This window comes from Culicoides brevitarsis, chromosome 1, assembly GCF_036172545.1.
Source record: "Culicoides brevitarsis isolate CSIRO-B50_1 chromosome 1, AGI_CSIRO_Cbre_v1, whole genome shotgun sequence".
Classification (NCBI taxonomy): domain Eukaryota; kingdom Metazoa; phylum Arthropoda; class Insecta; order Diptera; family Ceratopogonidae; genus Culicoides; species Culicoides brevitarsis.
Genome location: NC_087085.1, coordinates 41,642,184 through 41,655,397, shown reverse-complemented (window position 1 = coordinate 41,655,397; position 13,214 = coordinate 41,642,184). Strand labels below are relative to the sequence as shown.

The window sequence follows — 13,214 nt, the reverse complement described above, 5'->3', positions numbered from 1 at the left end:
ATTTTTTAAATTATTTTAACAGCGCAATAATTCTGTTTCACCCGGCGATCGTGAAAAATATCGTTCGCGTTCTCCGCTCGAACTTGACACAGACTCAAAACGGCGAAAAGAGGAAAAGTTGAATCACGTAAGTAAAAAAAAAAATTTTAGCATAAAAAAATTATTTTTTTATTAAATTAATTCATTGTCATTCATTTTTATTAATATAAACTTCGGGCGGGAAGACACGATAAAAATCACAAAAAAATCACCATCATTTTATGATTTATTTATTTTTGAAAAAAAAAACATTGATAAGTAGTTAGAATATTTTTTTAGTTAAAAAATTCGATTTAAATATTTTTTTTTTGTTATTTTTCAAAATTTTGTCAAAAAAAAAACAAATCAAAATTTAAAGAGAAGCAAAATTGTAAACGAATCAATTTTACAGGAAAGTGATGGTGATAAAAGCGATCAAGATTTAGTCGTGGACATCGCAAACGAAACGGTAAGAAAATGTGTAAAAAAAATCAAAATTTATTTTTTTTTATTTTTTAAATTTTTTGTTATTTTTGGTTAAAAAAATATTTTTTTTATTATTTTTCAATAAAAATCAATAAATAAAATAAAATAATTTATTTTAGAATAGATTCTCGCCCGAAGCTTTTATTACCATATACCATCACTCCATTAACTTCAATTATTAATTTTGCACATTTCTTTTAAAAAATTTTCATAAAAAATTAAAATTAATTTTTTTTTTCATTTTTTTTCAGGGTTCTCCTTCTCCCCGCGTTAACGGAGATCACAATTCCCGTGATGGAGGTCGAGACAGTGTTGGCATGAATGGCGATCGTAAAGCAACATCTAGCGTTGACTTGAAAACAGAAAGACCCCCATCCAGATCAGGCTCAAGTTCGTCACGATCGACTCCGAGCTTGAAAACGAAAGATGTGAGTTATTTTTTTTTTTAAGTTTAAATTTTTTTAATAAAATTATTTTTTTTAGCTCGATAAGCCCGGAACTCCCGGAGCAAAGGCCCGTTCAACGACTCCAAATGCATCAACCACACCAAAGTCAAGTTTAGGAGGATCGACACCCGGCGTTTATCCTCCCTCGCCATATCAACGTCCTTCAGATCCTTATGGAAAACCTCCCGGAGATCCATATGGTCGATCGCCGATGCCATTTGATCCACACACGCATGTACGAGCTCTTGGTATTCCCCCTCCGAATTCTGTAACTGGCGGAAAACCGTAAGTATTTAATTTTTTTCACTTGAAAAATTTTATTTTAAAAAAAAAATTTCACATAATTTTAATCAAAATAATTATTTTCAAAAAAAATTATTTTTTAAAAAATAAAAAAAAAATATTTTTTAACATAATTCCAAAAAAAAAAAAAAAATTTTAAAAAATGGAAAAATTTTAATTAAAATAAAATTTTAAATTAAAAAAATTAAATAAAAATTATTAAATTTGATTTAATGTAAAAATTAATTTTAAAAATTAAAAAAAATAAAAATTTAATTATTAAAAAAATTTAATTAAAATAAAATTTTTTTTTTAATTATTTAAATTAAAATTTTAAAAATAAAATTTTAATTCAATTAATAAAAAAAAAATTTTAAAAGAAAACATTTTAAAATTAAACCAAAAAATTTATACTTACAAATTTAAAAAAAAATTAAAATATTTTTTTAAAATTTTAATGAAAATTTTAAAAAAAATTCCTTATTAAAAATTTTCTTATTTAAATATTTTTAAGATTTTTAATAATTATTTTTTAATTTTTTTCAGTGCTTACTCATTTCACATGAACGGCGAAGGTTCATTGCAGCCCGTTCCCTTTCCCCAAGATGCCCTCAATGGACCCGGAATCCCGCGTCACGCTCGTCAAATCAACAACTTGAATCACGGCGAAGTCGTTTGCGCCGTCACAATTTCCAATCCAACCAAATACGTGTACACGGGAGGCAAAGGCTGTGTCAAAGTCTGGGATATTTCGCAACCGAGCAATCGTACGCCCGTCAGTCAATTGGATTGCTTGCAGCGCGACAACTACATCAGATCTGTGAAATTGCTGCCGGATGGCAGAACCTTGATTGTCGGCGGCGAAGCTTCAAACTTGTCAATTTGGGATCTCGCAAGTGCGACGCCACGCATCAAGGCAGAACTCACGTCGAGTGCTCCCGCTTGTTATGCATTGGCAATTAGCCCCGATTCGAAAGTTTGCTTTTCGTGTTGCAGCGACGGAAATATCGCCGTGTGGGATTTGCACAATCAAACGCTCGTACGGCAATTCCAGGGACACACAGATGGCGCTTCGTGCATCGATATTAGTCCGGATGGGCAACGTTTGTGGACTGGCGGATTGGATAATACGGTTCGCTCGTGGGATTTGCGCGAAGGACGACAATTGCAACAACATGACTTTAGTTCGCAAATCTTTTCGCTTGGATATTGTCCTACAGGTAATTTTTTTAAAATTATTTTTAATATTTTTTTAAGGAAAAATTAAAATTTTATCTAATTAAAATTCAAAAATTAATTTTAAAAAAAATTTAAAAATTCTAAAAATTAAATAAAATTATTTTAATTAATTTTCCAAAGAAATTTATTTTAATTATTTTTTATTTATTTATTATTTTTAATTTTTAATCAAATAATTTTTAAAAAAATAATGTTCAAGTTAATTATTTTTATTTTAAAATAAAATAAAAAAATTAAATAAAATTAATTATTTTTTATTTACTAAAGATTTTTAAATATTTTAAAAAAATAATTAATTTAAAAATATTTATTTTAATTTTTAATTTTAAAAAAATATATTTTAGAAAAAAAAAAAAAAAAAATAATTTTAATCGATGTTTAAAATTTTTAAAAATAAAAATAAGCATAAAAAAATTTATAATTTAAAAAAATAAAAAAAATATAATTTAAATTTATTTAAATTAATTAAATTAAATTTTTAAAAAAATTTTTTAAATTTTATTTTAAGTTTAAATTTTAATTTTTAATTTTTAAAAATTTAAAAATAATTAAAAATATTTTTTAATTTCAGGCGATTGGTTGGCTGTTGGCATGGAAAATTCTCACGTCGAAGTCCTGCACGCCACAAAACCCGACAAATATCAATTACACTTGCACGAAAGCTGCGTTCTTTCACTCAGATTTGCCACATGCGGAAAATGGTTCGTTTCAACGGGTAAAGATAATCTACTGAATGCATGGCGTACACCTTACGGAGCCAGCATATTCCAGGTAAAACTTATTTTTCATTAAAAAACCTCAAAACATCAACTAAAAAAATTTTTTTAAAAATTATTTACAGTCAAAAGAAACATCATCAGTACTTAGTTGTGACATCTCAACAGACGACAAATACATCGTGACGGGTTCAGGTGACAAGAAAGCCACTGTTTATGAAGTTATTTATTAAATGGAGAACATGTTAGAAACGAAAATGGCAATAATAAAGGCACGATTCTTTTTATTTTGAACTCATGTTTTAAATTAAATGTACAAAATATTACTAAATTCATAAAATTATACAAAAAATGAAGAAAATACATGTCGCGAAAAATGTTACATGAACTAAAAACAGAAATAGCAGATAAGAAAAGAGAGCTAAAACAGTGATTCTATTATTAAATTAATTAACTTTTAAGATGTATCGATGTTAGTTGATAGAAAAATGAATAAAAAAAAAATATATAAAATTTAGTGTCTTTAAAGTTCAAACTTAAATATATATTAAAAACATATATTTATAGTCATTACATGTAAAAATAGAGCAGAATTTTTTTCCTATTAATATTTTAAGTTTTACTGATATTAAAAAAAATGTATTTGTAAAAAAAATGCATCCAGAGCCCATGGCAGCTAAACTTGTATAATTTTTGCATTTTATTTGATGATTTTAAACAAAAAATCACAACATATATAAATAAAATTGTACAAAGCATAAGAGTATTGATTTTTATTAATTAATATTATTAATCATATACAATAAATGTGAATTTATTATAATTATTATTAATTAAACAGCACTTCTTAAAAAAAAATACTAAAATTGGTGTTAAACGATATTTATTATTATCATTATATTAATTAATAATTATTCTAATGATCATATATAATATATATATATAATAAATGTAAATAAAAAAATAAGGTCTAAAATAATGTACGGAGCAAAATTATTAAAATTTAAAAAAAAACTTACTGATTGTGTCAAGATTTTAAATGTAATGATGTGTGTTAGAAAATATATAAAAAAAATATTATTAATAAAAAATAACGCTTCTCGGCTAATAAGGGTCAATTTAATAATAAACTAACACATCATATATAAAAAAAATTGGAAATTCATTTAAAACATGTAAATTAATAAAATTAATTTTATTATTAATAAATTTTTAATTATATATGTTAATAAAAAAATATATATATATAATTATAAATTATATTAATAAATTAAAATAAATAAAAAAAAATTGTACAAAAAATACGAAAAAATTATATTCAGCTTAAAGGTTTCACTATTTCTCATTCATTATAAAAACAAGACATGCGTTCGAAATTGAACTTTTATTGACACAAAAAAACACACACAGCATTGCAAAAATCAGTCATTTTTTATTATATCAAAAAAATAATTATAATAATGCGCGAATATTAAACATGCTTGAAAAATGAATAAAAATTTGTAATTATATATTTAAAATTAAATAAATATTAAGTAATTGTTTACACTTCATATATTAATGAAAAAAAGAAAAAAAAACACAATTATTGCATATTATTATATAGATTGATTAATTATTATTATTAATAATAATATATAAATATATATGATTAATATGAGCATGAAAAATGGAAAAAATGTGTATTATTATAAAAAAAGAGGATAACTTGTAAGAAAAAAAATTAGAAATAATTCATGATTCATTCATTCTCAATAAAGATAAATAAGAAAAAAATAAAAATTAATTATTAATGTTTTTTTTTAATATTAAATTCCTTAAAATTAAATTATTTTTAAACTTTGATCACTTCGTTTGTATTAAAATATTTGATATTTTCATTAATTTCTCCATTTTTCGGCTTTGGTTTTCTTCCGGGACGTCCTCTGGGCACTGCAGGCCATACAATTGTATGTTTTTCTCCTTTGCACATCGCATTAAACTTTTTTTCATGCACTCGTCGATGCTTCGTGAGATGATCTGATCTCGCAAACGACTTTGAACAAAAGCAACAACTATACGGCTTGATTCCCAAATGACTTCTTCTGTGTCTTGCCAGTTCATCGGATCGTGAAAAGCGCCATTTACACTCTGGCCAGTGACAAATGTACGGTTTATCGTTCAAATGTCGCTTTAAATGGGCTTTCAGGTGAGTTGGTTTGGCATAAGATTTTCCGCAACCCTCGAAATCGCAAATTAAGGTCTTTGGCGTGTCAGAAATTTGGGTATTTTTGAGGTTAGTTGAACTTTTTTCACTTAATTCTGATGGAAGAACTTCAATTTTGAAGTTTGAACCATCGAACGAAGGTAATTTGAGATTTTCCGCACTTTCTTTGAGGAAAAAGGAACAAGAATCGTTGCACAAAGGTGTCATTTCGGGTAAATTTTCGAGTAAATTGTCGTTTGTGTCGAGAGGTAAGTCCATTAAAATGTAATCCAAGTCCAGCAAATTGTCACGAGGATCTTCTTGCACGACATAACTCACGAAATTCACTTGATCGACGTTATTTTTGGCGTCAGGCTCTTCAATGACGGGCAGCGTTAAGTCATTCCAAGCGATCGAGGACACAAGAGGCTCGAAATCGAGTTGTTCATCTTGCAGTTCGGTATAAAATTGATGAAAACCGTTCGATAAGAAGTCATCAGAGACGGAATTTAGTCCTTCTATTTCGGAAAAATATCCAAATTCCATGTTTTTTCGGTTGATTTATTGCGAACTTTCACTTCACTGATCGACAGATCGATGCAGACTAAATCCATAAATTAAAATGCACGACAATTTTGATGTTTTTTTTTTATCAAAATATTTTTTAAAACCAGACATGTTTAGGAGGTACGCATCTGCGCCAGTTACGACGACGCTCCTGTGTCGCACTTTTATCACCAACTAACTTTTTTTTTATCATTTCTTGCGAGATTTGCATTCACAGATGAAAACCAGAATCGATATTTTCATAGAATGTTGATCATTGAATTTAGAGAAAATAATGAGGTTGTCTAATTATCATCAATATTTAGACAAAGATGCAAAAATTAAATTAAATAGATTTATCTTTAAAAATTCATTAAATTTAAAAATTAAACATTTTATTATTTTTACGATTTTTTAATAAATTTTCCAAAGAAAAAATTCTTAATTTTTATATAATTTTTTTTAATTTTTTAATGAATTTTTAAAAAATTTTTATTTAAAATTTTTTTTTATTAAAAATCATAAAATATCATTTTTTATTTTAAATTAATATTGACAATCAAAAATTTTAAAAAACAAAAATTAATTAAATAAATAAATAAATAATTTTGATTTTTCCAAAATTTTTCATAATTTTTAATTAACAAAAATTAATTAATTTAATAAAAAAACATTTTTTAATTTTAAAACAAATTTTAAACCTTTAAAATTTTTAAAATTAATTGAATTCCGTTTTTAATATTTTCTGAATAAATTATAATTTTTAAATAAATTTTTAATATTTATTTTTAATTTAAAAAAATCGATTTAAAAGTTTTTAAACTTAACTTAATTTTAATTAAATTAAATTTTTAAAAACTAAAATTAAATTTTTAATAATTCTTTAATTTTATTTTTTAAAAAATTTTTTACATGAATAAAGTTTATTTACTTAAATTAAAAATATCAGAAACGCATCGATGGAAACCCTAATCGATAGAATTTCCGTTAAAGTGCGTTACTGAGAACGTACCAGACTGTAACAGGTCGTCAAAGTGTTTGTTCTACGAATTCCCAAAGGACACACTTTATGAATGGTCGATTTTTAAGCGCTAAATTTTTAATCATTTGTATTATTTTTGCTGCTTGATACGTAATGAACGAGAACAGATATCGAGTGTAAAGGGATTAGGTTTCAAATTAATTACGTTTTGGTACCAGTCGGCACAACGATCGAGCATCGATCAGCATTTAGTGACGTGCTTGAGATGATAAGTGAAAAGTTTTGTGATATGATGAAATTTTTTATTGACGACGCATTTTTTATTATTTTGAATTTTGGACAAATTATCAGTTTTGTCAACATAAGGTGAATGACACAAAATGTTTTTAGGCGATTTTAAGATCTTTTAAAATTCGTTTCAATTGATATTAAGTAAAATTTAATTAAGAAAATAAGACTGAAATGAGTAAGTTTTTAATATTTTTCTTATGAAAACGTCATAAATTATTTTTTCAAGAGAAGAAAATTCAATAAAAAAAATTTAAATAAAAAAAAAAAAAAAAAAATAAAAAAAATTTAAATTAAAAAAAAAAAAAAATTTTAAAATTAAAAAATAAATTTTTTAATTTTTATAAAATTTTAAAAAATTATTTTTTTTTATTTAATTTTTTCATTTAAAAAAAAAATATTAAAAAAATCGAAAAAAAAATTTAAAAGTAAAATTCTGAAGAAAAATAATTAATTAATTAATAAAAATTAATTTTTATTTGTTTGTTTTATGATTTTTGACTTATTTTAATTTAAATGTACCTTTTTTCTCATTAAATTAAATAAAACTTCAAAATCATGCTAACATTAAAAATTTATTAGAAAAAAATAAATTAAAGCATTTCGTACAAAAATACGAAAAAAAGCGATGGTTATTTCGTAAATTCTAAATTTCAATCCATTGTCGATTCCAGCCGATTCGAATTGTGATCTGGTATTGGAATATATAAATTCAAAAATAAACTAGCTTCATTTAAGGTTTCGTGATCAATTGACATCATCAGTGCTTGGTAACGTTCATCTCCGAGTTGTTGTCGAATTGTATTTATCTAAAATTTTAAAAAATGTTTATAAATTGTAAAATAAAAAAAAAATAAAATCTTACTTGATTTTGAATAAACTCATGCAAGGGAACTGTATGAATCGGATCTTTCAATCCAAGTTTCTGTAAACGCTCAAAATGTGGCGTGGATTCGTCAAATTCATCTGCGTCGAAAATATCATTGTCGTACGTCACATCACTTTCGTTCGATAAAATTAATGAACTGTAAAAAATTAATAAAAATATTTTATTATTTAAATTTTTAAAAAATAATTATTTAATTTTTTTATTATTATTTTAAACGAAAATTTAGTTTAAAAAAAGAAAATTAATTTAGAAAATTTAAAAATTTCCTTAAAAAAATAAATAAATAAATAATAAAAAAAAATTAAAAAGAATTTTTTTTTAATAAATTTCTGAAGAATATTTTTTTTATTTTAATTTTTTTAAATTATTTTTTATTTTTAAATTTTTTTTTAAATTTTTAAAATTTTTTTAAATTAAAAATTATCAAAAAAAAAAAAAATTTAAAAAAATTTTTTTTTTAAATTTAAATAATTGAAAATTTTTTTTTATAATTGAATTTTGAAGAAAAATTAACTTACTCAATTTTTTGTCCTGTTTCTTCGTCATCTTGTACGATATTCAGCATGGCTTTGTGCAATTTCTCCATAATTGTTGCCATATTCAGATAAATGGCATCTACGGGTTTCGTCATAATACTTCCGACTGCCAGCGCCAACAGCTTTCGTTCCTCATTATTTTGTGCCAAATGGAATTTTTCGAGCATAACTTCGAAAATTTTCTCAAATCCATCGGGTTTTCCCATCGCTTGCAAAATTTCTCCAAACGCATTTGGATGCATTGCCAAGACTCGAGCGATAATTTGAAGATAAATCCTCAATTCCGACACATAAACTTCCGCTTGATAAACTCCTTTGAAGACTTCGATGAGCGCCGGACGTAAAACTTGCACCGCGAGATTCGCATCCGTTTTCAGCATCACAATGTACATCGAATGGATCATAATTATCCCTTCCGAGCGCATATCTTGTTGCAATTCCATGAGTTTGTTCACCAAAGGCGGCCCGAAATTCGTGATGAAATATTCGGGAATCAGCAAAATGTACGCTTGAACGATATGCAAGCACGTTCGGAGGTACGTTGAGCTCGATTCGATGATCGGAATCAAGTTGGAAGTCAATTTCACGAGATTTTCATTCGGGACTTTGCAATGTTGGATCGTTTTAAGCCACAATTCCAAACCCTCGTCGATCATATAAACATGCATGTCATCTTCGACGTTCGTACTGTGCTGCAAAATGTCGTAAATGAAGTTTAGCAACGTCTCGGGAATGCCTCCGAGAGCTTGGATGATGTCACGCATCGTCGAGACAATGACAGTTTTTTGCATGTAATTGTCCTGACTTTGTTCCCATAAGATCGGGAGATATTCGACGAGTTGGTTGGCATGACCTTTGATGGAAAACGACATTTTTTGGATGATGAAAGACATGGTTTTTAAAATGTTCATTTTAGTTTCGCATTCGTCGACGTTCTGCAAGAGATTGTAAAGTCGCACGAAAATTACTTCGAGATATGGCAAAAATTGTTCGGGAGTGAATTCGAAGTCGTCTAAGATGTTTTTGAGGGTCCTAAAATAAAAGGTAAAAAATTATATTTTTAATTAATATTTTTTTTTAATTTTTACATAAAAAAATATTTTAAATCGTTGAGCAAAATAAATTAATTAATTTAAATTTATTTAATTAATTTTTTTTAAAATAATTTAAAAATTAAAAAAAAATATACAAAAATTATCACAAATCGAAATTATAATTTAAAAAAATTTGGAATTATTTTTTTAATTTTTTAAAGAAATTAATTTAAAATTTGTGAAAAATTCAATTAAATTAAATTAAAATTCACAAATTTTTAATTTATTTCTTTAAAAAATAAAAAAAAATAATTTGAAAATTTTTTTAAAATTATATTTTTTAAAATTAATTTTTAATTTTTAAATTAAAAAATAATTATATACATAAATATTAAAATGAATCTACGAAAAATAAAAAAAAATAATTTAAAAAATCTAATGGAATAAATTAATGTTAATTTTAATTAATTAAAAAAATATGTAAAAATTATCACAAATAAAAAATAAAATTTAAAATATATAGAATTAAATTTTTAATTTTTTAAAGAAATTAATTTAAAATAAATGGAATTATATTAATCTTTAGAAAATTAAAAAAAATCAAAAGAAATTAATTTGAATTAATAAAAAAAAATTATCAGAAATATGGAATTATTTTTTTTTAAATAAAATTAAAATAAAAAAATATTTTCTTAAAAAAAATTAAAAATATTCATAAAATTTAAATTTTAAAAATAAACTAAAACTAAAATTATTTTAATTTAAAAAAATTAAAATAAAATATTATTTGAATTTTTTTAAGTCAAAAAATATTTTTTTTCAAATTAACTGATTAATTTAATTAAAAATTTTAATCAAGGAAGAAAATTATTTTTTTTTAATTTTTTTTAAATTATTATTTTTTTGAAAATAAATTTTCAAGTTAAAATTAGAAAACTTACTGTGACGTCACGAGCCTAACAACCAAATCCTCTTCCGGATCCAGCAACATCCCACACATTTCATAAACCGCCGGACGAAGATCTCGATTAAATTTCACCGCAGTCCATGTTCCAATCAACCAAATCGCCCGTTTCTTGATAATTTTCAACGCCGGATCCTTAATTTGCATCTCCTGCACCAAAAAATTCGTAAACCAATAATCAAAATCGAGCTCATCAAACAACCGAAACGACGCTTGACCAACTGCATTATAAATAGCTTCTTTATACAAAACATCCTGTGCCGGCGTCATCGCTGTCAATTCCAATTGTTGCGCCGCATTGACCAAAATTTGCAATCTCGGGGTGATTTCTTTGTTGTAACACTTGCAAACGAGCACAAAAAGCGTCTCGGCACTCGAACGCATGCAATATTTCCAACTGTCGCCCGTTTCTTGCCCGACATACTCCTCCGGATCGGATTCCCAAATGTTCATTTCGACCTCAGTCATGAGAAAATAGACGGAAATTAATTTGTCAACGACAATTTGGAGTCTTTCGGTGTTGAAAAAGCCATCGGTGACCTTGACCATTGCCTTGTCGATGTCTTGCGAGTATTTGGGGACCTTATCGTCGTACCCGAGTTGCGATTTGATCAAATTAAAACAATAAATCGCGAATGCTTGGAAATGTACGCGACTCCCATCGACAACCAAGGCACTTTTTTCCCCGAAAACGTGATCATAGGCGAATTCCAACACCGCCGGAGCGAATTCGAGGAAAGAACTCACATGACGTTCCTGATATTCGTACAGCAATTTCATATGACGCACGATGTACTTTTCAAAAGTCTCCATTATTGGTTGATATTCCGGTTTTTGCAACAAATACATGCGACAATGCAACAATTCGTCGATCGGAGGAAGGAAATTTCGCCAAAATTCGTTGCACATTTCATTTTTTTCAGGTTTAAAAAGTCCAAAAAGGTTCATTCGCTTGATAATTTTCAACGAAAGTACAGCTTTGTCCAAAATTTGACTCAATTCTTGCAACGAACGACCTTCCTGAACGCCCGTCATGAAAAGTCTCATCAGCGAAAGCCACGCATTTGCCATAAATTGATACATTTCGGCGGTAACTTGTTCAAAATGTTTCCTTTCTTGCAAAGTTGGTCTTGCACTCAAGCCTTTTATGACATGCAACAACATCAGCAACGCCCTCGATTGTCTCAAATTATCGGGATCTTGAATAGCTTGCATCAGTTCCGGCAAAAGTTGAGGCCATCCATTCAGCGGATCGCATCTCACGATACGAGCGAAAATTTCTGCCATCTGTTTCGAGAGTGCGGGTGACGTCGTTGGATATGCCGACAACAAAAAACTTTTTATCACATTTTTATCCTCTTGCGGCAAGGCATTCGGTTGCGAAGGTCTCCATAATCGTTGAACGGCATTTTTCAGCCAAATTAACGCCATTAAGTGGATTTTTTCTTCAAGTCGCGTGTCGGCGAGGATTTGCGCTAACATCGGGTAAAATCCGGGCATCGAAGACCATTCGGCGTATTTTTGTTCGGCGATTTTTACGTGTTCCGGTATTTGAGATGTTGCATATCCGAGAATTTCTACGAGTTGTTGAGACATTTTGCAAGTTGATTTGAGGCGGAAAAAGGACGAGATTGCAGAATTATTTGGTTTGAATGAGATCTACAACTCCAAATTTTCCGTGGAAAGAGAAGAAAAGTGAGTTTGTCACGTTTGTTTTGATTTTTTGTGTGTGATTTTGACGTTTTGAAAATCCAGTGGCGGAGATTTACATTTTTTTACTCCTCAAAATAAGGGCAATTTTAAATAAATTTTTTTTCTCATTGAATTTAATTTTAATTTTAATAATTTTAATAATTTTTAATAATTTTAATAATTTTAATTAATAATTAATTTTAATAATTTTAATAATTTTAATAATTCTTAATAATTTTTAATTTTAATAATTTTAATAATTTTAATAATTTTAATAATTTTAATAATTTTAATAATTTTAATAATTTTAATAATTTTAATAATTTTAATAATTTTAATAATTTTAATAATTTTAATAATTTTAATAATTTTAATAATTTTAATAATTTTAATAATTTTAATAATTTTAATAATTTTTAATTTTAATAATTTTAATAATTTTAATAATTTTAATAATTTTAATAATTTTAATAATTTTAATAATTTTAATAATTTTAATAATTTTAATAATTTTAATAATTTTAATAATTTTAATAATTTTAATAATTTTAATAATTTTAATAATTTTAATAATTTTAATAATTTTAATAATTTTAATAATTTTAATAATTTTAATAATTTTAATAATTTTAATAATTTTAATAATTTTAATAATTTTAATAATTTTAATAATTTTAATAATTTTAATAATTTTAATAATTTTAATAATTTTAATAATTTTAATAATTTTAATAATTTTAATAATTTTAATAATTTTAATAATTTTAATTTTAATTTTAATTTTAATTTTAATTTTAATTTTAATTTTAATTTTAATTTTAATTTTAATTTTAATTTTAATTTTAATTTTAATTTTAATTTTAATTTTAATTTTAATTTTAATTTTTTTTTTTAATAATTTTAATAATTTT

At 25.3% G+C, this 13,214-nt stretch overlaps 3 protein-coding genes and 1 long non-coding RNA gene across 8 annotated transcripts in view; 1 reads left to right on the top strand and 3 right to left on the bottom strand.

Annotated features, from left to right (window-relative positions):
• LOC134827864 (protein groucho) overlaps nt 1–4,168 on the top strand; it is a 167,816-nt gene extending 163,648 nt beyond the window's left edge. For 4 of the 5 annotated variants that reach the window (XM_063840721.1, XM_063840722.1, XM_063840720.1 and 1 more), the window contains 7 exons: nt 23–127; nt 431–487; nt 756–932; nt 988–1,235; nt 1,779–2,452; nt 3,043–3,242; nt 3,313–4,168. In XM_063840721.1, the coding sequence (XP_063696791.1) occupies nt 23–127; nt 431–487; nt 756–932; nt 988–1,235; nt 1,779–2,452; nt 3,043–3,242; nt 3,313–3,420 (1,569 nt within the window). In that variant the 3' untranslated portion in view covers nt 3,421–4,168. The remainder of the gene's footprint in view (nt 1–22; nt 128–430; nt 488–755; nt 933–987; nt 1,236–1,778; nt 2,453–3,042; nt 3,243–3,312) is intronic. The other variant, XM_063840724.1, reaches the window with a different exon arrangement.
• LOC134827869 (uncharacterized) overlaps nt 1–13,214 on the bottom strand; it is a 181,794-nt gene that overhangs the window by 154,166 nt on the left and 14,414 nt on the right. The gene's annotated exons all lie outside the window — the stretch shown is intronic.
• Nucleotides 4,932–5,918, bottom strand: LOC134828118 (gastrula zinc finger protein XlCGF48.2-like). The gene has a single exon (XM_063841087.1). The coding sequence runs from the start codon at nt 5,916–5,918 to the stop codon at nt 5,022–5,024; it is 897 nt and encodes a 298-aa protein (XP_063697157.1). The 3' UTR covers nt 4,932–5,021.
• On the bottom strand, nt 7,751–12,312 carry LOC134827108 (importin-11). Its single transcript, XM_063839661.1, has 4 exons — nt 10,589–12,312; nt 8,596–9,645; nt 8,054–8,213; nt 7,751–7,997 (listed from the first exon to the last, which is right to left on the bottom strand). The coding sequence occupies exons 1-4, from the start codon at nt 12,205–12,207 to the stop codon at nt 7,842–7,844; spliced, it is 2,985 nt and encodes a 994-aa protein (XP_063695731.1). The 5' UTR covers nt 12,208–12,312; the 3' UTR covers nt 7,751–7,841.

Excerpts from the sequence above, each read along its gene's own strand:
- LOC134827108 (XM_063839661.1), bottom strand. The coding sequence starts at position 12,207 with ATGTCTCAACAACTCGTAGAAATTCTCGGATATGCAACATCTCAAATA. Across the intron at positions 9,646-10,588 it reads GTTAGGCTCGTGACGTCACA|GACCCTCAAAAACATCTTAG; the intron begins GTAAGTTTTCTA and ends CTTTTATTTTAG. Across the intron at positions 7,998-8,053 it reads ATGAGTTTATTCAAAATCAA|ATAAATACAATTCGACAACA; the intron begins GTAAGATTTTAT and ends TTAAAATTTTAG.
- LOC134828118 (XM_063841087.1), bottom strand. The coding sequence starts at position 5,918 with ATGGAATTTGGATATTTTTCCGAAATAGAAGGACTAAATTCCGTCTCT.